Genomic DNA, 26,886 nt, shown 5'->3' with positions numbered 1-26,886 from the left:
TGCGATGGAATTAGAATTTTAAATAGATAGAAAGAGAAAGAGAGAGAGAGAGAGAGAGAGAAAGAGTAAGAGAGAGTATAGGGTTAGAAAGCTTTATCGTAACGGGGCTTCTAGAAACTATTCGAAAGCTTTCACTGGTACCCCTGGCTTATCTTAATCCCAAGCAGTCCTTTCCCCAACCACCCACCACTACCACCCACCCACCGATCTCATAGTTGTTACTTCTACCTTCGAGCTTCTTTACACGTGAGTGAGGGAGAGAGAGAGAGAGAGAGAGAGAGAGAGAGGATGAGAAACTTCTTTCTCCATGAGCCGAGAATATTTCATCTAACCGGATATTTTACGACCTGGAATCTGTCGCCATGTTCTCTCTCTCTCTCTCTTTCTGTCTTGTTTTTTTTTTTTTTTTATTCTAGGTCTCTCTCTTTCTCTCTCTTTCTCTTTCTCTATTTAGGTAAAGTAGAAAATTCGTTTGGCCCTCATCCATAGTTGTTTTTCCTTCTTTTTTTTTTTTTTTTTTTCTATCTTTACTTTTCACGATTATTCTATCCTCCTTCCACGACTTTGTAACTCTTTCTTTTTTCTATTTTTCTTTTCACTTGTTCTCATTGTTTTTTCTTTTCTTTTTTTTTTTTTTTTATATTATTATCTTTCCTCGTTATTTTTCTTTTTTATATTCTTTTTCTTTCCTCTTTTTCCTCTTTCTTTATTTTATAGCGCAGCAAGTGGATTCTAATCGAAAGGGATCGTACTTTAAACGACAAGACGTTGTTACGGTAAGAAAATAAGAGAAAGAGAGAAAGTTTAATTTCTCGGTTCGACAGTCACGTTACTATACTACATTCGGTTAGAAAATTGGATGGATTAAAAATGTATGATAATAAGGAGAAACGTTTGAGAAGAATAAAACCAAAAAAAAAAAAAAAGAAGAAAAATTGGGCTTGTTTCTGTAATAGACAACAATAATTGTTCAAGTTTAAAATCACTTTTTTAATTACACTCGAAATGGAAATATATATATATAAAGAGAGAGAGAGAGAGAGAGAGAGAGAGAGAGGGAGAGAAATATTAATATATTTATCGTTGAGAAACGTTCATTTACGCTCGCAAAACGTCAAACTGTAAAAAAGTTAAAACCGTAGCGAACGAGTTGCCACGATTCGTTTTATTTTCGAGCAAGCTACTTGCGGCCACGTAAACGCGATATGAAGACTAAGTGGTAGAACGTTGATGTTAGTATAGAAAGAAAATATGTGTATAAGTGTATACCTAACTTTCTGTGTGTATTTGTGTGCCAGAAAGAAAGAAAGAGAGAGAGAGAGAGAGAGAGAGAGAGAGAGAGAGAGAGAGTGAGATGAAGAAGACAGGTCGTTGAAGGAATTCGTGGCGGGATTTTTCACTTGGCTCGATTCAATTTTTCTGCCAAGGGGAAAAAGATGGATTTCCATACCTACGTTACTCGTGGTATGTGTGATATAGTGGATCCCTTTTTTTTTCTTTTTTTTTTTTTCATTCTCCTTTTCTTTTTTTTTTTATCTCAATCATTATATTTCTATTGAAATGTCGATGAAATAATAATCGAATTATTCTATTATTTATTCGTGAAAATAATATTTTTATACACTTTTCTCGTGAATTTTTGATTTCAAATAAAATTTAATTTAATTGAATAATTAAATTAAAAAAAAAAAAATAAATTTAATAAGAGAACAAAATTTAAATAAAATTTTATCAAAGTGTATAAATAAAAAGTTACGAATATATAATAATATTAAAATAAATATTAAATAAAGAAATAATTGAAATAATAAAAATAATAAATATATATATGTAACGTGTGGAATATATATACTTTGATAGAATTATTTTTAAGAATCATTTTAATAAGTTCATATGTTTTTTCTTTTTTTTTTTTTATATTTAATATTTAATTGGTCTACCTTTAGCAAGAATAATATGTTGTAAATGTTTATACAGTTTTATGTAGTGTAGAGAGAAAAGATGTTACGATTAATTAAAAATAAATCTGTTGATTTATATTGAACATTTTATTTGTCTTATTTAAAATCAAAATATCGTTTAGTAGGTCAATTTTCTTCATATTTATTGACATATTGTATATAAAAGGGTGACTGAGATTTCTATGTTCAAACAATCTGAGAATGTGTAGGAGGTTATTTAAAGATTTATTAAAATATCATGACACAAATTGTAAACCATTTCTAATTTTTTGTTTAAAGTGTTAATTCTACCGATACGTATGCAATCTAAAAGCAAATGTAAAATGAAATAAATTTGTTTCGTGTTATTGCGAATAAACATCGGGGGAAAAAAAACTGTACGATACTTGACACTTTTTTAATTAAAATTAAAAAAAAAAAATCAAATAAGAATAACTAAATTCACTGACAATTTAAAAAACGATTACGTTATTGAGTAAATAAAAACATTTATAATTAAAATAATAAATTATTAATGAAGGTTTCATATAATCTATTTTTATATATCCTTTTTTTATTCGTGAATAAAATATATAGTAAATGATAAAATATGTATATAAATAAGTATGTATAAATAAAATATATATATATTAACATTTAGTTTAATGTTATAATGAAATATACTTTTCTTAAGAAATAATAAATAATCCTGTATTTAATTAAAATTTATATTTAATTTTATTCAAATTAAAGATTTAAAAACGATTCTTCATTACCCAATAAATAGGAACATTTATATTTGAAATAATAATAAATTATTAATGAAAGTTTTATGTAATTTATTTTTATATATACCTTTTTTTTATTCGTGAATATATATATATATATATAATATATAATATATTAACACCGATTTAGTTGGAAATATTTTAAATATTTTATATACTATACGTATATTATATTTAACTGTGAAATAATTTGATGAAATTTTGTAATGTTATTGTAAAATATTATTTCTATGAAAAATTTTGTAATATTTTTTTATATTTTATTCTCTACATCTTTTTCTTTTTCTCACTTTCTCTCTCTCTTTTTTTTTTATCCGCGTGAATATATTTTTACGAGATGTAGAAAGATAGATATATATATATATATATAATGTATATCGCGAGAAAAATTCTTTTCCAACGCTGTGAACTTTTCTGAACGTTTTCGAAAGATATTAAAACTCACAAACGGTCGAGTTTTTCTTCCGCGAAACTACTTTGAACTATTACTTTTGCAAGAATATTATCGATTTTGAAGAAAGAATATTTGGATGTTGGTGAATCATAGGTTTGGTTATATATGTATATAAAAAGTATCCAATAAAGTATAAGTATGGTATCTTTTTAAACAACTTTATGTCTTCTCAATTAATAATTTAGTTTACCTTGTACTTTCCGATGTTTCGAACGCTGCAAGAGAAAACAACTTCTTTTCCAACAGCTGCAGTTTGATTTCCAACTGGTGCAACGATAATCGGTCCGCTATTTGCACTCAAAGATTCTGGAAACAAAAAAAAAATAATAAATTTTATAATAAATTTAATTAAACGTATCTAATTATAGTTCGTTCCAACACGTTTCCTTGATTACAAATAATTAATAATAATTAACAATCTATATAATTGTATTATTGTTTAAATTGAATTCTTTATTTTAGTTTAATGTTATAAGAAAAATATTTTTCAAGAAATAATTAATAATCACCTTAGATACTGTAATTATTATTCCAACACGTCTCGTTGATTAAAAATAATTTATAATAATTAACAATCTATATAATTGTATTATTGTTTAAATTGAATTTTTTATTTTAATTTAATGTTATAGGAAAAATATTTTTTTTAAAGAAATAATAAATAACCCTAAGTACCATTCATTATTCCAACACTTTTTGTTGATTAAAAATAATAATTAATAATAATTAACAATTTATATAATTGTATTATTGTTTAAATTGGATTCTTGATTTTAATTTAATGTTATAGGAAAAATATTTTTTTTAAAGAAATAATAAATAACCCTAAGTACTATTTATTATTCCAACACGTTTTGTTGATTAAAAATAATAATTAATAATAATTAACAATTTATATAATTGTATTATTGTTTAAATTGGATTGTAGATTTTTGTTGAACAAAAATGTCGTTTTAGAAAAATATTATTCTTAAGAAATAATAAATAACCCTAGGTACCGTAATTATTATTCCAACACGTTTCGTTAATTAAAAATAATAATTAATAATCATTAACAATTGTATTATTGTTTAAATTGGATTCTTGATTTTTGTTGAAGAAAAATTTCATTTTAGAAAAATATTTTTTTTAAAGAAATAATAAATATCCCTTAGTACCGTAATCATTAAGAGTATACCAATGAAATTGTAATTTTATTCGCTACTTTTAAGAATTATAACCTGTGTAAAATAAACGAAAAAGGGGTAGAACATTGGAAAATAAATTATTCATACCCGAGGTAGAGGGATAATTAGGTTTACATTAGAAAGTAAATTTTCAATGGGCCAAATTCGTGAGGCTTAAAAGATCGTAAAGATTATTTTAAGAGTATAGTACGTTTAGAAAGTATAATGAAAATGATGGTGGAGAATTACCTGTTAATTACATTTACCATCTTTCTTTATTTCTTTTTTTTTTATTTCTTTCTTCCTGAAGTAGATGTATCATCTACTAATGTAAATATCATTAAACAGATAATAGAAGAAGAGAATAAAACTTTGAATTGGTAGTTTAAATGAAATAATTATTACAACTATAGTTAACGTTTTATTTCTATCTCTTTTTTCTTTCTTTCTTTGTTTTTTTTTTTTTTTATTTCATTCTTTTCTTATGGCAAATCACAAATTTTTTTATAGCATAATCTTTCAAAACTGTATTTTAACTTATACGAAATATAAATATCAAAGTTATACATAATTAATTAATTCAATGCTGCAATGAATATTAAATTAATCTTATCAAAATCTTGACATTTATTTCGTTGGCAAGAAATTTAACTTGAAATGTTGCTCGACAAATTTATTTCAAATAATTGCCAATTATTTTAATAATAAAATTCTCTTATAATTGACTAATAAAAATTGTTTTACAAAATAAAGACATTAAATGTAATATTCACATCTGAAAAAAAATAAAACAAAATAAAAATAATAGGAAAAAATTTATTTAATCGTCGCGAGTAGCATTTGAAATTTTTCTTTTATCTTTTTTCTTCTTTCCTATGGACAAAATTTTGTCCTAAAAGATAAAATTATCCTGATAACATGCGATTTATTTTTTTAATTACTGTAGATAAGATTAAACGTAAAAAAGGTCTTTCGAGAAATGGTCAAACGGTTTTTTTTATGTATTTCAAAATGCATCATGAGTTTGCATTAAAAATATTACAATTATATTTTTTCTCGGACGTTTAAACGATTTACATTTTTTTTTACTTCTTCTGGTTTACTATAAATTCAAATATGAAATAATTTAATTTAAATTATACAGAACACGAAGTAACTAGATTTTCTTTACGTTTATACATTTACGATTACGTTTTTCGTTCCTTTACTATTTTTCGCTGAATCTCTGTAATCTTCTCTCCTTTAATTACGAAGACAAAATTAGTCAGTTTTTAAAAAAATTTCGTTTACGGATTTTTTAACGTTTACGTTTTACTTATTTTTAAAGATTTAAACGTTATTATCATTACGTCATGCATTTCTCAAGATTGAATAAGAATTTTGTAAAAGTTCGATGAAAAATAAACTCTCTACGAAAAAAGAAAAGAAAACGAAAGTAAATTAGAAAAGAAAAATATTAGCCGCAGGAAGGAAAAAGTTTTTCCTCCCCTCCCCCCCCCCCGTATTTTTACAGGAAATGAATTTAAAATTCCATAATTCCGAATTCGACGATACTTGTACAAGTTTTGAAAGTTGATGTATAATGGAATAATTAAAATAAAAAAAAAACAAATCATTCGGATATTCGTTTGTTGAATGTGAAAAGTTATAACGTTTCAAAGATTATTTGTAAAAATACAAAATAAAAAGAAGAAAAAGAAGAAGAAGAAGAAGTTAAGAAAATTGTTCAATTTCTTTTTTAAAAAGTCCTCCGATTTTTCATTGACAAAAAATACTGTGAAAATTGAGTGTAATTAGAAGTGCTACTCATCTAAGAAATTTTGATTACTTTTTGTAATATAACCCTAATAAATATAACATTTCAAAATAATTTTCAAGTAGATGTGTACCTAAAGGGTTAAACAAACTAATGCAAGATAATAAATCTAAATAAAACTGTAACAAACTATACGTTTTAATTATAACGAACGATTGAATCTTAGGATAAAGATTAAACAGTAATATTACTAGATAATGAAAATACATATCGTCAAATATACTATTACGTGATAACAACGTCGGCAATAGGGATAGATAAGCTTTCGTAATACTCACTATGCAGTATTACCAATCGCAATGAGACCCTATAGATCATTCTACCTCCCGTATTATACGCTTTACCAACTCAGCGTGTGCGTAATACGCTACATTCAACGATTAGCTCATATTCATAGATCATAATCTTCTATTCTTTCTACAATCACGATATACGTTCTCATTAAAATGAAAATCTGATTTATGATTCAATCGACGATAAACAAATGGACAATTTTTTTTTATCTTCTAAACGATCATATTTTTTAATCAAAACTTTATTAAGATCTTTTATTGTTTCTTTACATTTTCTTGTTTTTTTCCTTTTCTTTTTCTTTTTCTTTTTTATCCTAGAGTTTTATCACTTTTTTTTTTCATTCGATCGTAGAAACGAAACAAAATAAAATATAGAGGGAAAAAGGGAGCAAGAGAGGGGATAGAAATGTTTGCAATAGAGAAAGCAAAGTACCGGAACTATACTGTGGCAACGTGTCTTCTCATTTAAATAACAACGAGTTTCTAGTAAGAGCAATCGTTTTTACAGAACTCTAGCAAACCGATTGCAGTTTATTTCCGGGAAGAACACTTTCTCTATATCTCTCTCTTTCTCTCTTTCTCTAGATACACAGACGTAACATGCTAGAAGAATTGCACTTCGATTTACGGGAAATCGACTTTGAACGCGGTATCGGTTTTCCCATCGATACAGCAGAGAGACAGAGACGAAAACAAGAGACAAAAAGTGTGAGAAAGAACAGAAACAGAAAAGAATTAAAAAAAAAAAAAAAAAGAAAAAGAAAAAGAAAAAGAAAAAAGATAGAAAGAGGACAACTCTTGGTTTATAGTTCTTACTCTTACGAAGTTTCTTTCGTATCGCAAGATGCACAGACAAAAGGATTCGAATCCTTGTAAGAAGGAGTAATATCAAAATTGACTGGACAGCAACTCCACTACTACTACTACTACTACTACTACTACTAATACTATTTGGTACTTTTGAGGTTTCCCAACTGTGATCATTTTGACTAAAACCATGAATTTAATGAAACGAACTGTTGGCTATTGAATTAGACGAAAAGTGTAACACAACAATCGTTGTTGAATGTAATATTCCTTTGATATTCCTTGTGGTCTCTAAAACAAATTAATCGAATTATGTAAAGAGAAAGAATAATGTAATAAGAAGAAGAAAAAGGGGATGAAAAGTGATGGAATGAAAAAGAAAGAAAAAAAAACGTAAGAATGAGAAAGGGGGGAAAAGGGTAAGAAGATTTTATTCTCAAGTCCTCTCAACCCTTATTCGAGACTAGAAAACCCCCTTCTTCTTCTTCTTCTTCTTCCTTCACGTCTTTCTATTTTCCGACAGTGTTCCGGTACTCTCCTCTAGCAGGTGACCCAAATTCCAAGGATGGGCGATGTGACAGGACCGAATGATGGAGAGCAACCTGAAGTAAAACTGGCTTTGCTTGGTGTCTACCCAACGTTAGCTACCTAGCAAGCTAGCAACGTTGCTGCTGCTGCTGCTGCTGCTGCTGCTGCTCTGGGAATTTGTTATTACACAGATTGCGTATTTCTGAGAGTGATAAGCGAGCGTGCTGAGAAACTTACTGCTACGATGAAAATCTTTCCTCTTTCTTCTTTTTTTTATTTTTCTCTTGCTACTACTACTACTGCTACTACTACTACTACTACTATTACTATACCATATTTTTACTTTATCTTTTATTTCGTTCACCACATAACATTTCAACGAGATTTTCCAACGTGTTGGAACTACGGGACCAATACCAGTTCAAATATCCATATTTTTTTATTTTCTTGTTCTCTCTCGACGTTCTTTAACGAGCTACGAAGAGAATAAACGCTTAAGTCTCCCAGGAATCCTCCCACGTGACTTAGTTTTTTTTCTTTTTTCGTTCCCCTTTTTAAGGTTTTCTACAATTATTCTTTCTCTTTTTTTTTCTTTTTTTTTTTCTTTTATCAATTCGACGTTGTAGTATCTTTGCACCAGATATATCTCGATCAAAGATTTCGATTAAATGCAAGCTTGAAGCGAGCTTGAAACGAGCTTGAAACGAGCTCGTCTCCCGCGTCTAGGTCGAGCTTGATGAAGAAGAGAAGGAAAGGGGGTCGACGAGTAAATACGTACATACATACATATATACATATATACATACATATATACATATATAAATACATATACAAATATATATATACGTAAAGATAGGTACGATGAAAGAAAGGAAAATCAATCGTTAGGTTTCTATATATCTACACGTTGTGTTATGCGCATACCACTGTAGGATATTTTCAAAATCTCCTAGATCTATCTATATTGGTGTTGCACGATCAACAAGATAGAAAGAGATAGAAAGTATTCCAAGGCGTAAATGGTGAAAATCCGTAAAAGTAATGAATGGTTTAAACGAAACGAAAAGAAAAAAAAAAAAAAAAGAAGAAGAAAAAAAGGTACAGTTCAAATGGGATGCACTTTGCAAAATTATTTCCAAAGAGAATAGAATACTCTATTATTTTCTTTCTATACTCTCTTTTTAACTTATACGCAAACACACACATACACACACACACAAATAAATTCAAAATTATAATGATTTTATATCAAATAAATGTAAATAATTCTATCATATAAAATTTGTATTTCTAATGCAAACAACATTTATTCGATTTAAAATCTATTTTATTTTTTTTTTTTTTTTATTTCTTTTTATTATTTTTTATAACACGCGTAGATCATCGATGAACAAATTTTCTACAAATTTTCTCTTGGCAGATTTTTTGTTTTGTTTTGTTTTTTTTTTGTCTGAAGTAATTTCATTTTGAAAATTAACCATTAAAATTAAATGTTATATCGAGTAAAAGGGGATAACAACGTTATTTTTTTTTTTTTTTGAAGAAAAAAGAGTAAAAAAGAAATATTTCACAAATTTCTGTTTAATACTTTCGTCTTTCATTAACGTACGATTTTATTTATTCATTATATTTGCTTAACCACGGACGAACCTTTCTCTCTCTCTTTCATTTTTTTCTCTCTTTCACTTTCTCTCTTTCTCTCTCTCTCTCTCTCTCTCTCTCTCTCTCTCCCTCTCTTGATTTATACGTTTTAATTACATACTTCCATTTGCATACGCAGTTATTTACGTCGCTTTTAGCGAGTTTACAGTATTCCGTTGACGTTTGAGCGTTGTTAACGCGCGAAATATATCTGGATTCGATAAATTGTGAGTAGGAGTGTACGCACGCGCATTTACGAACGAATGAACGAATGAACGAATGAATGAACGAACGTAATTTGCCTTTTCCCTCGAACAACAAATAAATTCTCTATTTATTTGTACCCACCACGAAAAATCGACTGGCATTTGTTTTACTATACTACACATTTCCACGTATTTTCGCTTCGATCGTTCAAATTTAACCAAACACATACACACATACGACTAACTAACGTAATTTCAAATAATGATACTTAATGAGACATCGATTTAAAAACTATGTTGTTACCTTTGTTTTTCGTTATTTTCATTTTATCTTTTCTTTTTTTTTCTTCTTCTTTTTTTTTTTTTTTTACAACTCGATATAGAAAATGATTAAAATGACGATGGTTAATGTCAAATTCTCATTCGCGAATAACGTGAATATTTTTTTTTTTTTTTTTTTTTTTAAGTTTTGTTTTATCTTACGCATCGTTTCTTCCCTTTTTTATTTTCTCCTTTCTTTCTTATTTATTTCTTTTTTTCTTTTTCTATTTTTCGTATCTACTGAAAAAGTACGCCTCCTACACTCGTAAAATGTTAAGTATGTGTGTATAAGTAATGTGTCGTATGTAGAATGAAGAGATGATAATAACAAGGAAATCACACATACACACGAAGCTTTAGTATTTCTTTAAAATGAATGTTTTAATGAATGGCAGATTCAGTGGTGCGTATTTTAGTTCGGTAAAAATTAGCGAGGGTTTTTCATTATAAAAGTAAGTCATTCCGATGATCATTCATATATAAATAATAAACCCGTCAAGTATATGTGTGAATATGCGTGTATTTGTCAATGTTTCTTTAACCCAAGATTCAAATAGAAACACCCATGATCGGAATCAAATGATTTTATTTCATAAAAAAAGAAAAAAAGAAAAACAAAATGAGAAAAGATAAAATATTATATATTATTAATTTTTTTTTCTTTTTTTAACGAACTAACTTTTTTCATTGACAGTAAGCTCGTAAGGAAGTAATCCGATGATCATTTATAAATAAATAATAAACGCGTTACTAAAATACTCAAAAATAAATTGCAGTTTCGATGTTGCACGTATTAGCAGCTTGTACAGTAGAAGTAACGTCGCAGAAAACACGCCCATAACGAAAGGGTTAACATAAGATTGAAATAGAAACACGCATGATCGGAATCAAATGATTTTCTTTCATAATAATAATAATAAAAAAAAAAAAAAAAAAAAAGGAAAAAGAACAGAAAATTCTTATTTTTTATCTGAAAGATAAAATATATTATTATCGTTTTCAACGAACTGACGTTTCATCGAGAGTATGCTCGTAAGAGTGATTATTTACGAGCTCTCTTTTTCTTTATCCATCCTTCCTTTCTTTCCTCCTTCCCACCCCCTCCCACCCATCCCCCCTGTTTTCTCTCACTTTGGTATATAACATATATATGTATATCTAGGGAGAAGCAAGAGAGAAAGAGAGAAAGAGAGAAAGAGAGATAGAATCGGTTCTAGAAATGAAATATCATTGTCTATGTTAGCGCCATTTTTCTCACTGGGTAGAATGAGAGAACCAGGGACGTATGGTTAATACGTCAGTCCTGCTAGGATAAGAAATAATATATAAGAAGACCCTATAAGATAGACGGGCTAGGAAAGTAGAAGAATCAGGAAAAGAAAATTGCAGAGTGTCGACGAGTGATTGATATTTTCCTTTCCACTTTAACACTGAATTGCTGAACTTGCCTTTAGGTATGACGGTTATTCCGATAAAAAAAAAACAAAAAAAAAAAAAAAAAAAGAAGAAAAGACAAAAAAATGAATCAACGAAAAGGGTAGAAAAGTTTAAGGAAATAATTTGTATCATCATCATTACTATGATCATTATTATGATGGTTATTAATCCTTTCGGTGCATTTCACGTGTCTTACTCGTCATCTGAATTTAAAAAGTTTATATAAATATATATAAATATTTCTATTTTTTTTTTTCAATTATATTTATTTATATTTTGTAATTGAAATTTTATTGCAAAAATATATTTATATCACCAATATAAACATATTCCAAATAAAATATATTACATTTACATATTAATCTAATTATTATATTATATAATATTATACTAAAATATTATATTATTATAGCAACAAATTAAATTCGTTATATATGCATAAAAATCTTCAAATAATTCAGTACTCAAAGGATTAACATTATTATCACACACACACACACACACATAACACATCGTTGTTATATTATAATTGTCATATTATCATTATCGTCAATTCAACAATTTTAGAAAGACAAAAAATGAATTAATGAAAATAGTAGAAAAGTTAAGGAAATAATTTGTATCATCATCACAATCATCATTATGATTATTATTAACAATATCATCATCACCATCATCGTTGTTATATTATTATTATTATCGTAAATTCAACAATTTTCGAAATTATTATCTTCATTTGGTAAATTATATAGTATGAAAGTAATTATATGTGTATTCCATGTGGCATACGAACTTATCCAAATAGATACACATTCCAGAATGAGATTTCTCATACCTCGTTACTCGGCATGTTAAACATTTCATTCCATTCCAGTACCTAGAATGATTTTACTTTCCAACGATGTAACCAAACTACTCAATTACGTCCTTTCAAATTACATATTAAAAGTTCAAACAAATTCGATTTTGACTTTAACACATTTCTAATCAAAAACTATCCCCCTTATTCCAATGCGACATATTCTAATATGTTACCAACATATATTGAAGTAGAAATACATATATATGTAATTTTAAAATCTAATTTTAAGAATGAAAACTAATTTAAATTGGTCGATAATATTAAAACATTAATAATGTTATTAGTAATCAAAACTGTAGTTTTGATTACAGTAATATCGAGATATTTTACCGTGTTACCAATAAATAATTTAATAAACAAAACTACATCTGTGTGTGTGTGTGTGTGTGTGTTATACTAACATCGTCATAGTTTTTAAAATCTAATTTTGAGAATGAAAACTAATTTAAATTGGTCGATAATATTAAAACATTAATAATGTTCTTAGTAATCAAAATTGTAGTTTCAATTACAGTAATGTCCAAATATTTTACCATATTACCAATATGTTAAATAATTTTATAATCAAAACAAATAATTATATCGATACTAATTACGATTGTAATTACAAATCTTTAAAAAAAAGTATATAAATAAAATTGGTCTGATAATTAATAGAATATTTTATTCATTCAAATGAATCTAAGAATTTATTCAAAATGTGACAATCTATAAAATAAATTATTGATTACATCTGTTATACAAACATTGTCATAATTCTACGTGATCTAAACTAAAGATATTACAGTGTAGTATCTAGATTATAGTAATCTTTCTCTCTCTCTCTCTCTCTCTCTCTCTCTCTCTTACTCTCTCTTATGTATTCTATTTTCCGTTCAATGTTTCCACCATACGATGCGGGTTACGAATAAGATGAAATGCTATGGATGATAGGGGGGAGGAAGAAGAGGTGAAGGAAAAAGAAGGATAGTAAGCAGCTTGAAAAGAGTAAAACTGGGAATACTAGTTGTAAAAGAGGAAGGAAGAGTGAGAAAGAAAAAAAGACAACAAGAAAAAGAATAAAGGTTAGAGAGAGAGAGAGAGAGAGAGAGAGAGAGAGAGAGAAAAGTAAGAGTTGGATTCGGCAAGGGCAGAAGGAAATCCCCCTTCGGGAATTCCTTGTTTCCGACCTCGATCGATTTTTTCCCTCGTCGTGAGGTGCAAGGTACCGTACGCGGGACCCTTCCCTTCCTTCCTTCCTTCCTTCCTTTCACCCTTCTTTCCTTCTTTACGAGACGTTTTTCTTCATCCCTTTTCCTTTTTTTTCTTTTTTCGATGTTATTTAGACTGATCTTTCCGTGAGAAACAAATTGAGAAAAACAAAAGAAAAAGGACAAAATAATAATCGTAAAATCGTTGATTATAAAAAAAAAAAAATAATAAAAATAAAAATAAAAATAAAAAAAACAAAGAAAATCACGTAGAAGCAGCCCTTTTTTTCTAGACAGGTGTTATTTATTTGTCTCTCGGTTTATATATATATATATATATATATATATGTATATATGTATATAGTTTAGTTATATATATAAATATAAAATTGTAAGATATATATATCTTACAATTTTTTTTTACTTTACTTTACTTTCATTATTTTTTATGATATATATATTTTTATACTCCTATCGAAGAAAGGAACGATATCATTATAGTTTGATAAGTTACACAGAATTATATATATGTACGTGTGTAGATTGTTGCGACCATAACAACCGATATCTTCTTCCTAACACGTTTCCCTTAAAATAGAAATGATTTTCTGTTACTTTTGTGAGAAAAGGAAAAAAGGGAAAAAGGAAAAAAAAGAAATAAAAGAAAGAGAGAGAGAGAGAGAGGAGAGAGAGAGAGAGAGAGAGAGAGGAAAAAATAAATCAATAAATAATTCCATAAGATCTGTCTTTAATAAAGCTCCCCTTACACAATGATACCGAAAATGAAGGATTCTTCTTTGACATTAAATTATCAAAAAGATTGTTTCTTTTCTGTTACACCTCGAATCAATATTAATATTACATTTAGTTAGTTATTAATGGAATTAATTTATTAGAATTTTTGAACCGTGTATATTATTTGTTAATTATTATTTTATTTTCTTGTTCATTTGTAATGAGAATAATATATATATATATATATATAATTAAATATATTATAACGTATATATATATATATATTATAATAAAATATATTATAATAAAATATATTAAAATAAAACATTCGACTAACATAAGCAATAAATAATAGAAATAATTTAAATAGTTTGCAACATGTTCTCGTCAAGTTTCAACCATTCTCTCTCTCTCTCTCTCTCTCTTTCTCTCTCTCTTTCTCCCTTCATTTTCACGGGGACAACATACGATATCATAAGTGAAAGCTTTGATAACTAAAATCGATACATATTACTTTTATCGATAGTTATACTATGGTATCGTTTGAACTTTCTATTATTTGTAATTAGAATCAATTGCCTGGATCAACAATTCAAACTATGAGTTTCAATTTTAAACAATTTTTTGTCTTTTTTTTTTTTTTTAACTATGTTTCTCCCTTTTTCTTTCTCTCATATTCTATCAATTGGCACGATGAAAGATCAAACAATACCGACACTAACTTTACAATGCAAATTTAATACGAAATACAAAGTTCATTCGATACTACGAATCGATCGTATTCGATAAAATATTCTATTCGATTAATGAATTCTATTGGTTATTCGTTTTTTGTTGTTTTTTTTTTTTTTTACATTTTTTTATATATAAATTCCAAGATGTTTCAAATGATCGCGAATGATTCGAATGATTGATATTCTTTTTCATGATTTTTCATTTTTTCAAAACGTCTGAAGTGTTTGTTGGTTAAATATGTAAAATAATTTTGTGGCTTTAACGAAATTACTTCAACGAAGGATCCTTACATACATGTTTTACCTCTTGGATACGTGAAATGGTTTTTAATGAAATTTATACAGGTTTTTCGGTGTAAACAAGTATTAGACAATGGTTACCTATGATTAGAATGAACGATAAGTGCTTATCACGCGAATACCGCTTACTTATTAGAACTTGTGCTCTGTACTTATCGTCGTTTCCCCTATTTCAACGTTCTTGCGTGGCGAGAAAAGGAAAATGGATAGGTAGCTATTAGAAAAAGAGAATAATTTTACGTTGAAATATATACCCAAATTATCGGATAAAAAACTTTCCAAATGTCTACGTAAATTTCGAAAAAAAAAAAAGAATAAAAAACACAAAATATATTATTTTCTAAGAAGAATCTAACTAATTTAAAGCATTGTACGATCCAAAATTCAGCTTGTATGTAATTAACGACAATTCGAAATTTCGATGTTTTGATTTTGTTTTTGTTCCGCGATTCGGTTGTCGGTCGTAGCGCACCCTACTGTACACAGTTAGACAATTTTTTGATGACCATGGCCAGATAACAAGTGAAAATAGCTCGGAAACCAATCAAAAATCAGGAAAACCTGAAAACCGAAAAACAGGAAATAGGAAAAAGAAAGATACGGAAACGAATTTGAGGACCCCAAAAAAAAAGGTCATCAAGTTTGAAAAAGTTCGTACTTTTACTCTTTTTGCAGATTTGAAAATGTAAAAATTATAAAATTTATAAATCTAAAAGCTAATCTTCAGAAAATCAGGAGTGTCAAACCGAAAATTCCTAAAATTCCAAATTTTTTCCTGTGCGTACGATAATTTTTCTGTGTGTACAATAATTTTACGGCTCTGTGACGATCAGACAAGCTAAAGTCTCTGGGATCACTGGACGGGAATTTTTTTTCTGCCCGAAAGATAGGCAACCCGTAATGCATACGTGTATAAACAGTTTGGGCCGAAAAAAAATTCTGTCCCAACAGGTAACGCTCGCAAGCAACATTTCCAAAGTGTGTCTGGAGAGTTACATATCTACAGGCATACATTTTTATAATTATTAAATAAATAATATAAAAAATAAAATAAAAATAATATTATTTAATAAATTATCTTACTTTTAATACTATGCACTCGTCTCATTCTCTCAAAAACTTGGTTTTTTCAAGGGGTTTGTTTCACTTCTAACATGTGTGATCTGCACACATACTTTTATTTGTTAATTGTTTTTCCACTGTCATCTTACATTTGTTTATTTTTCTTTTATGATAGACAAACTACTAATACTATTATCTATCATAATTCTTTCGAAAGACATTTCAGAGAGAAATTTACGTATATATAGTATATTTCTTCGAAGTAATATGAATTTATAACGAAACGTTATATTATCCCTCCTCCTCCCTTCACCCACCTCCCCCTCTACGAACGCATTTAGTTCGAGTAACTTTCCAAATCAGCTTGTTTGCTATGCGATTATTAATTAATTCAAGAGGCCTGGTCCGAAGCTTAAATGGACTTACTCTTGTAGAAAGTTATCGCAAGTTGAGGGGCCGATTAAGCTTCCAAAGAAAGCTTGTACAGACCAACCCACCCAGCCCATGGTCAGGTTCCAACGACCACGTAGATCGATAGATAAATAAGATTTATTATCATCGAGATAAAGTTTGACAAATTATATGGATCTAAATTAAGAGAGAGAGAGAGAGAGAAAGAAAAAGAAAGATTAAAAAGAAAGAACTTACAAAAATTATTCGACATATTTCATCATAAATAATAACGATCATACTATGCTCATAAAATAATATTTTTTCTATTTAGAAGAAGAAGTGGGAAAAAAGAAAAAAAAAAGAAAAATCAAATGAGAAATGTAAGGGATAGTAGACCCTTTACTTTTCTGTTTTTTTTTTTTATATTTTTTCATTAGTTTTCGTTAAGAAAAGAATTCTCGAAATTTCAAGAAATTTATCAAAGGGAATGGTCTTTATTGCCAACGTTTTATCAGTTTTGCGGTAGTAAACGGGCAATTACGGTCGAGGAAGCTAAAATACCACAGCGGTGGTGGAGAATAGAGAGAGAAACAGAAAGAGAATGTGTGAGTGAGAAAGAAAAAGAGAAAGAGAAAGAGAAAGAATTTAACGTTGGATAAAACGAAGTATTTTCAGCCACGAAAAGGTAGTCGATGGATACTTTCAATAAAAGTTGATACTCTTGCACGTGGTTATATTGTGTGTGTGTGTGTATAAATATGTCTTACTAGTACGTATATATATATATATAAGTGTGTGTGTGTATAGGTTTTTAGGTGTGGGTGTAGGTTTTTAGGTATGTGTGTAACTACAGCAGCTGACGCCGTGTTTTCCGCTTGCTAGAACGCTTTTACGTGCTTCGCTAGACGTCGTAATACTCACACACACATACACACTAATACACCACTACAAAACGACTGTCCACTTTTACATGATGTCTCGTGTGTCTTTTCATTTAAAGTCTCCTCGAACTATAACTATTTCAATTATTAACACGTTGATATTACATTTATTCATTTCCATTCTCTACTTTTCTTTTTTTCTCTAACTTACTACACACTTTTATTATTTTTCTTTTAAACAACATACGAATTAATTTCGACTACTCGATATTCTCGTTCATTTTGCTTATTCTTTTTGTTTTTAGAAAAGTAGGAGAATTAATTTATATGAATTGAAAAGTTTTTTTCTGTTTTCTATTCTTTTTATCTTACCAGAAATTTTTGTTTTTATTTTACAAAAAAAAAAAAAAAATGATACATTTAATTTCTTTCAATCTATTATAGAATAAACAATTTTTCATTTCAAATATATTTTGACTAGATATATCGTTTGTTTTATTTTCTTCTTCTTTTTTTTTTTTTTTTATAACAATTTAAGAACTTGGTGATAAATTAATTATTAAAAAAAGAGACTCGTTTATTAAATTTCTTTTTAAATATGTCAAATAGCATTCGTCTATTCAATATATAATTATCGTTTCACGAAAATTTGTAAATAATTTGAATGCATAGATAAAACATTATTAACACATTGGTATGCAAAACACGTATACTGATACATTTTTCGTAAATTATTATAAGGATGATATTTTGAAAATATACGAAGATGTATCTATATATATATATATATATACTAAAGGATATATTATACTATAAAATATTATTATTAATAATATTATTATTATCATCACAGTTTATAATATTATAATGATAAAGTATATTATTTGGAAATTTTCTATCTTATCTTTTTTCCTTTTTTGTAATCCTATTTGAATACAGTCAAATTAAAAATAACACTCATGTGTAATATATGCTAATAAAATGCTATTATATTTATCTTCCTTTTAATTTTTACAAATGAAATTTACAAAAAAAAAAAAAATATTTTCTTAGACTCATTCGTTTCAGAATTAAAAAAAAAAAAAATCCTACAACAATTAATCTAATTTAAAAATTATTTTTCCTCTCAATATGTTTCTAACACTTTCAAATAATTGTACATTATTGTCAAAAACTTATATAATTGTTTTAAGAACTTATTATCATCATATTTAAATATTATCCTTAAACCATTATATATAATAATACTCTTATAAGATAATAACTTGTCTTTTTTTTTGATATAAAAAAAGACTCTTTTTTCTAAAAAGAAATGACAATAATAAATGTCTAGGATTGAATGAGCTTAGGTTAGGAAAAGATAGTTCGTTCTCTCTCTCTCTCTCTCTCTCTCTCTCTCTCTCTTGAGAGAACGATCTCCCATTGGGAGAGAATATTGAAATCTTCCATGAGTAAATCAGATATATCAACAAAGAAAGGTTGCAAATTCCAAGATATATTACACATTGCGTAACATTCCTCTACTATTCCTGAGTATAGAATGGTATGTGAGGATTTCATTTATGTATATATATATATAGGACATACACACATATAAATGTACCTATAATACCTTTCCCCAAGAATCGTATAATCCGAAAATCGATAGATAAAACTTAACGGTATATTAGCTTTATATGGATAACAGACACAAAGTATGTGTGTCGAGTAGCATAATATAATTCTCTACGTTTTCTAGTGTAAACGTTGAAAGTGAAAATTTCTTGCTTCATTCAACGTACATTGGTACCATGTTTGAGACGTGTAATCTATTCGTAGTAGTAGTAGTACGTATTGGTTATACGTATTATTATGCATTCGTAAATTCACTGTCTTTATTCTAAACTTATCTTTTATTTTTTATTTCTTTTTTTTCTTATTCACATTTCGTTTAGATGGTTGAATTTATATACAAACCATTATCACACTACTATCTAATCATGAAACATTAATGAATTCCTTGCTTGTTATTATTAAAAGTACATTGAATAAATTACGAGAACGTTAAAACGTCGTTTTACGAATAAAACGTTTCAATGGATAAAAAGCAATTTTAATAATTTATAAACTCGTTCAAATAAAAATTCATCTACTAAATATACGTGCATGTACGTATATCATTTTGTTATAACATTGATGAAAGATTTTACTTTCTTTTTTATTTCTTTTCGTCAAATAACGAGTTACATGCATCGTCGTTATAACTTCTTTTCTCTTATCTCTTTTGTTTGATCTGAAATATATTTTTATTTCGTAAACGACGATGGTTCCTATCTAGAAGAAATTTTATTTTATATCATTGGTGAATAAACAATGAACAAATAATGTTTAACGAATATACCCATGATATATTCGTTATATATATATATCAACACACATAAACATAGAGGATCATTCTTCCTTTATTAAATGCTATGGTCAATGCATTATTATCATGGCTGTTATACATGCATCTATGTGGGTATATTGCCTTTGAAAGGAATATAGAGAAGGTATTTATTCAGTAAATATCCAATCTGTAAATACTTCCTGTTACATGAGCGACATGGATAATAAATTGATATTAATTTGTTACCGGAATATAGAATATCTACTCCATTATTCCCCAATATTCAAAAGCCGATTTCACTTTTCACGCACTAACACGATCCTCGTTAACGAGTCACATGTTTGATGATCGAAAAGCATCAAATTTGATGCTACTTTCAATTTGATTAATTTACATAACTTTTTCTAACTTCATTTTATTTATCATTTTCGTAAACAAATTGCAATTTCGTTTTAACTCGTTTATAAATGATATTATTTTATTTGTTAAGTTACATATCAAAACCTATAAATCAATATTAAACAACAGTTTCTATAGTTTTATAAACTTCTTTTCTTTTTATAACGAATAATTATTATAAGTTTGATTTAACAATGAGGCTTACAACGTTTGCACTTGTGCGTAATAAAAATAATTGTTGGTGCATGAAATTGTATAAAACAAACAGTATGCACTTGGCATTTAAACGTAAACGTGCGTTTAATTTCAAGCATTTTTATGTTTTTTTTTATTTTTTTATTTTGAAAACCTTCCCATTCTATTTGGAAACAATTTTGAAAATAGTATTTAAAAAGTATTTATTACAAAATTTTAAAACAATCATTCATCATTCTTATCAAGAATAATAACTGATTAGTAAAGTGACACGTTTAATAACAAAACGTAGGTATACGTTATTTTTTAAACAGAGAGAAAAGAAAAAACCAATTAAATTATTTCATAAAATATGAATAAAATTAAATACACGTCATTAAAATAGAGAATTTTCAATGAACCGAAATGAAACGACGAAATAACGACGAAGTTTCTTTTAAAATGTTTAAGTTAACAGTATAAATGCGTTACTGAATGGTTCTATTTTTTTCTTTCTTTTTTTTTTTAAGATAGAACGTACAAATACACAAACCTATTGTGAAAGTCTGAGGATTGTTTTTTATTTCTTTTTTCTTCTTCTTTTTTAAAGAAAGCTAAGCTTTAAAGTGAAACATTTTAAAATTTAATTAACGAGATTATTTTCGATGTTTCTATTTTGAATTAGTTTCTTTTTTTTTTTTTTTTAGGTTCGCAAATAAAAAAGTAAAAAGTAAATGAAAAAAAAAATATAAATAAAAAAACCAAGAGAAGAGAGAGAGAGAGAGAGAGAGAGAGAGAGAGAGAGAGACAGGAATGAAATAAAAGAGAGAAGAAAACGAAAATAGAGAAAACTCGGCAACAGGTTCTCACGGGAATTCAAAGTTTCTTCTTCGTCCCCTTTTCTAAGAGCCTTCGTACCCAAGCCAAAACCACAAAGTATATCGTAAGAACGTAGATTTTCCCTTGAAGTAATTGCGCAATTGACCTATCCACTAATCGCATTGAAAAGATTTCATTCGTGTCCTTCAGTTGCGGTTGGTTGATCAAAAAAATTTTCTCTCTCTCTCTCTCTCTCTCTCTATCCTTTTTCCTAATTTCATTTAACGAGATTGAAGATGAAGGGATTCAATGAAATAGTGTGTAATTTTTTTTCATTTTTTTTTTTTTTTGTAATCTCTACGAGTGCACCATTTTGAGATTTCGAATGAAAAATAAACCAGGGAAGGAAGATTTATTAATTTGATTTTTCAATTTAGAAAAAAAAGAAAAAGAAGAAAAATAATTTAACTTTATTGGGAAATGTTGATGAACGAAATGCTAGATGGTATTTAATTACAGAGTAAAAAAAAAGAAAAAAAGAAAATGAAAAAACTAACATGAAAGTTATTTTAAAAATCGTATTAATTGAATAGAAAAATTCGACTTTATTCTTTTCTCTTTTCCTTTCTTCCTTTTATTATTATTATTATTTTTGAAATCTCGAATTAGATTTGTTAGTAGAAATTTGGAATGAATATAATATTGAATCGAACAAATTCTCTATTATTATTATTATATGTACATGTAGTTAATCGAGTAAATATTGAATTCTATCGATATTCCTTGAGGCGAGATATTAATATATGTATTGGTATCTAGTAGCAAATACTTCCTATATATTTTAGTATATCACTAATTAAACACCAGATGTTTGGGCGTACAAGTTTGTAGTAAACTTTCCAAACCTAGGTCGCGTTGATCGATTCGTCGGTTGTAATTATTTAATCAAATGTACAAACAACCACCACTTTCTTGTAAGTATAATTATTATATTGGGTTGGCAGGAAAGTAATATTTCACACTAGAAAACCGAAATTACTTTTTTGCCAACCCAATAGATACATCTAAATTTAATAATAAATTCGAATCTTTTTTCTTTGATTTCAATCATTTCTGTGCTATTATTAGGTGAACCGAAAAGTAATCCTATTTCTATCCATGTCAAATTTTATATTATATTTTAATCAAAAATCGATTGATTTATATTTTAAAAATTTGCATACCAGATGGAAAAAGGTTGTCGATAACGAGATTGTTAATTACATTATTGTATAAAAATAGAGAAACTTCTTAAAAAATTTATTATAAGCGACATTAATTTACGCTCCACCAAAATATTTATTCGAGTAAAACATTTTTAGAATTTCTTCGTTGGAAAATTTCTAAACTTTGGAATGCTACTAATTATAGAGGTCGAAAAGAAAAGAAAAGAAATAAAAAAAAAAACGCGAAAAATTTATTCAACAAAGTTTAAGCAAACTGTATAATAGCTAAGAATAGTTATCTCGTATAAGATATAAAATATTTTTTAAAAATTAGAAAAAACGTTTCTTTCTAAATTTAAATGAGAAGAAAGAGTGAAGAAAGAAAGATAGAAGAATTGAAGGATTCAAGGTAAGAGAAAGTTGAAAAGAACAGTCGAGAGCAAAGTAATCGTTCGTCCAAGCTTTTTCTTCCTTGCCGAAAGAAACGTCGTCGTCGGCTTTCCACAAGGGGGGTGGGGTGGGGTGAGGGGGGGGGGACAAGAGGAGAACGAGAAACGTGACAATGCCGGTGGTTGCAAGCAGATGCTCCAATCGTACTCCTTACATACCGGGTGTTCCTTCTAAGTATGTTCTTTTGTACGAGAACAAAAGTTAAATGGAAGGAGCCAACCAAACGGAAGAAACATGAATGCCAGTCGAAGACGGATTAATCGAATGGATATTTTTTTTTCTTTCTTTTAAAAAGGAAAAAAAGAGATGAAGAAAACCTCGTCAGAAGAAAACTAATATTTTTCTTACTTACTTTATCGAACACAAACTTTCTTAATTATTCGCATATTTAATTTTTTGTCGATCACCAATCTCTCTCACCAACTTTTCGAATGTATAAACTTTATAAATGACTACGACAAATATATGAATCTTATACATTTAAAGTATATGTATTTATGAAATATTTATGAAATCGATACTATGATAACAATATTATTGGTGTAGTTAGATAAAAAGAGCACTTTTTTCCCTTTAAAATGATATTTTATTCATGTTTCTACGACCACCGGTTCCAAAGATATCGCCTTTGAAAGATTTCATTCAATATATTAAATACGCACGTTGTTCGTAGTAACGCGAGTACTACACGTAGTAAGTAGTAAACTAGTCACGTGACTGATGCGTAAATAGCGTAAATTCCAAGAAATTATGTAGGTCAATGAAACGATGACCTCATTCATGAATTATATAAATCAGCTGTTCATTCATAAATATATTATTTTTTTAAATTGAAATATCTTTTAAACTAATAGTCGTAGAAATAAAATACAGGTATCGTTTTAAAGGATAAATTTATTACTATTGTTTAATCATATTTTTATAAACAAATTGTTATAAACAAATTGTAATAAACAAAATATTTTTATAAAAAATAAAAATAAAATAAAATGCATCCAATGAAACGTACGTTTACTCTTGTCTCGAACACAATTTGTTGTTAACAATTTGTTATAAACAATTTGTTATAAACAATTTGTATTTTAACGTAAAAATTGAAACAATCAATATTTTTTTAAATGTGAAAAATTTAATCTAGATGATTATATGTATATCTATTTATTTAAATATTAGTTATAATTATTTTATTATAAATAATTTTATAAACAAATTATTGTTTAAATAATTGCCACGGGAAAACTAAACGTCGTAAAGACTTCGGAAAAAGACCATTTTAACGGGTAAGTTTGTTACCATCGTTTAAACGTATTGTTAAAAACAAATTGTTATAAACAAATTGTTATGAACAAATTGTTATGAACAATTGATTATAAATAAAAAATTTGTTTACAACAATAAAAATAAAACAAAATTTATCCAATTAAACGTACATTTACTCTTGTCTCGAACAATTTGTTATTTAACAATTTGTTATAAACAATTTGTATTAGTAAAAAAATTGAAACAATCAATTTTTTTTTTTTATATAGGAAATCATTTAATTGAGATAATTCTATGTATATCTATTTATTTAAATAATAATTATTATTATCCTGTTATAAATAATTTTATCAACAAATTATTGTTTAAATTATTACTACGACCAAAGTAAATGTCGTAGAGACTTCGCGAAAAAACTGTTTTAATGGGTAAATTCGTTACTATCGTATAAACGTATTGTTAAAAACAAATTGTTATAAACAATTTTTAATTAAAAAAAAAAAAAATTTTTTTTTTCACACAAACAAATCTTTAAATCCAGTTACACGCAAACGTAAGCAATACATTGATAAACAATTAATTATAAATAATAAGTTATAAACAATTTTTCGAAAAATCTAATATATCACCAAAAGTCACGTTTTATTTTCTCCCCCCCCCCCAATAAATAAAATATCATTTCAACGAATTATTCGATGTATTTACGAGTACCTAAAAAGTATAGGAAAAAGAAAAAGAAAAAGAAAAAGAAAAAGAGAATAAGAAAAGGAAAAAAAAATAAAAGGAAAATAATCGACTTTCTAGATTCTTTCAATAGATATCAATAAATTGCCAAAAAGTTACTCCTCTCCGGGCCATGAGATAAAAAGAAAAAAAAAACCTTTTCCTCCTCAGTAAATTGAGTTAAGGGAGCAGAGGGAAGAGTAAAAAAACGGAGGAGGAACTAGGGGTTATGGGTGGGTGGTTAAAAAAAGAATAAGTCAAGGAAAAAGAAGAAGAAAAAGAAAAGAAAAGTAGAAACAGGAATAGAAGTAGAAAAGAAGAAATTCACGTAGGTCGAAATCGATTTTTACTTCAACTGGCCCTCCTTTACTTTTCCTTAAAAATCCCGTCTCTACCCGTTCTTCCTCCTCCTTCCTCCTCTCCTCACCATGATTCTTCGTAGATTTCTCTTTTTCGATTTCCTTGAAAGTAAGTCCCGATTACCGTTCAACTTTTAAGAGAAATCAAAGAAAAAAAAAAGTACCAAGCTGCTCCTAAACGGCAGGGGCTGACTTTTTACGTACTTAAACTACTGAAGAAAGGGTGAGTTGTATAAAGTAAGAAAAAGGTAAGGTTAACTCATACACCCTTCCCTTTCCCCTTCTCCCCCACCCCCAATGTTGTTTATATTCTTTACTCTCCGTATCATCGAATTTGATCGTAGGTACAGGTTGGTATTGCGGCTAAATACAGTTGAAGGGTCTTAAAACTCACTGAAATGAATTAAAAGTGCTAGTAGTAGTTGATATCGACTAATCCAACGATATTGCTGTCTTAGAACTTTACCTGGGTGAGTTTGAAGAAAATTAAGGAAAGTTTTCCATTAGGCCCTTCTACGAATATAAACGAATGCTAACGGCTTGCCACGAACAACACGACAGATATCGTGAAACTATTATTTCTTAGAACGAAGAATCGTTTTGTTATAATAATGATGAGACGAAAAGAGGAGGTAAAAGGGGAAGAAGATTGGGTGAAGAGGAAAGGGGTGACAGAGGGAGAGAATAGAGCAGTGGTTCCCAAACTTTTTTGTCGTACTGCCCCTTTTCCAGAATAAATATTCCTTAGTATTTACTGAAAATTAATTTTTCTTAAATTTTAATTGCAATTAATAGGAAATATACATATATATATATATATATATTTATATAGGAATTATATATTATATATTAATATATTTATATTAATTATATAGGAAATATATACAAATTTTTAATACATATATAATATAAAATTAAATATATTAAATATTTATTTATTAATTAATACATATATATATATATATAATATCTCCTCTAATACAATATTCCCCTAATACAATATAATACAATATTCATTTGAATTTAAGGTTAAAAAGCGACATTACTTTCTGGTCCACCTAATATATATTAATATTTCTATACCTTTATCGTAAAATACAATAAAGAAAAGTGTCACAATTAAAAACAATGAATTTTCAAATTATTTATTGGCACCTGTGGCCATCACCGCCCCCCCCTGAATCGCTGCTAGCACCCACTTTGGGAATCACTGGAACATAGAGTCTAATCAAATGTTTTTTTTTTTTTTTTTCAACGATTAAATGTAGTATTACACGCGATAACACCTAAACATGAGAATTACAATACTAGTAATAGATAATGCAACAATGACACGAGATCCATTGAAACTATTATAGTTATATCGTTGTTCCAGATAATATGGAGAGGGAGGGGGAGGGAGAGGGGGAGGGGGGAAGCTTATTGAGGAAATAATCTAAATCGTGATAAACGATTATACCTTTCTCTCTCTCTCTTTCTCCTATTTTTTTCTTTTTTTAATCTTTCATTTTCTCTTCATTCAACGTTTTATATTAAACGTTCTCTTTCGGATAAACCATCGTACGAATTAAACGA

General features: G+C 27.7%; 1 protein-coding gene across 2 annotated transcripts in view; it reads right to left on the bottom strand.

Moving 5' to 3' along the window:
- Positions 1-26,886, bottom strand: part of LOC107070353 (lachesin) — a 99,101-nt gene that overhangs the window by 38,823 nt on the left and 33,392 nt on the right. For both annotated transcript variants that reach the window (XM_089178951.1, XM_015328465.2), the window contains exon 3: positions 3,373-3,488. In XM_089178951.1, the coding sequence (XP_089035077.1) occupies positions 3,373-3,488 (116 nt within the window). The remainder of the gene's footprint in view (positions 1-3,372; positions 3,489-26,886) is intronic.

This window comes from Polistes dominula, unplaced genomic scaffold (genome assembly GCF_049000335.1).
Source record: "Polistes dominula isolate Pdom_NZ unplaced genomic scaffold, Pdom_raw_medaka contig_18, whole genome shotgun sequence".
Taxonomy (NCBI): Eukaryota; Metazoa; Arthropoda; class Insecta; order Hymenoptera; family Vespidae; genus Polistes; species Polistes dominula.
This window is presented reverse-complemented; position numbering and strand designations above follow the sequence as displayed.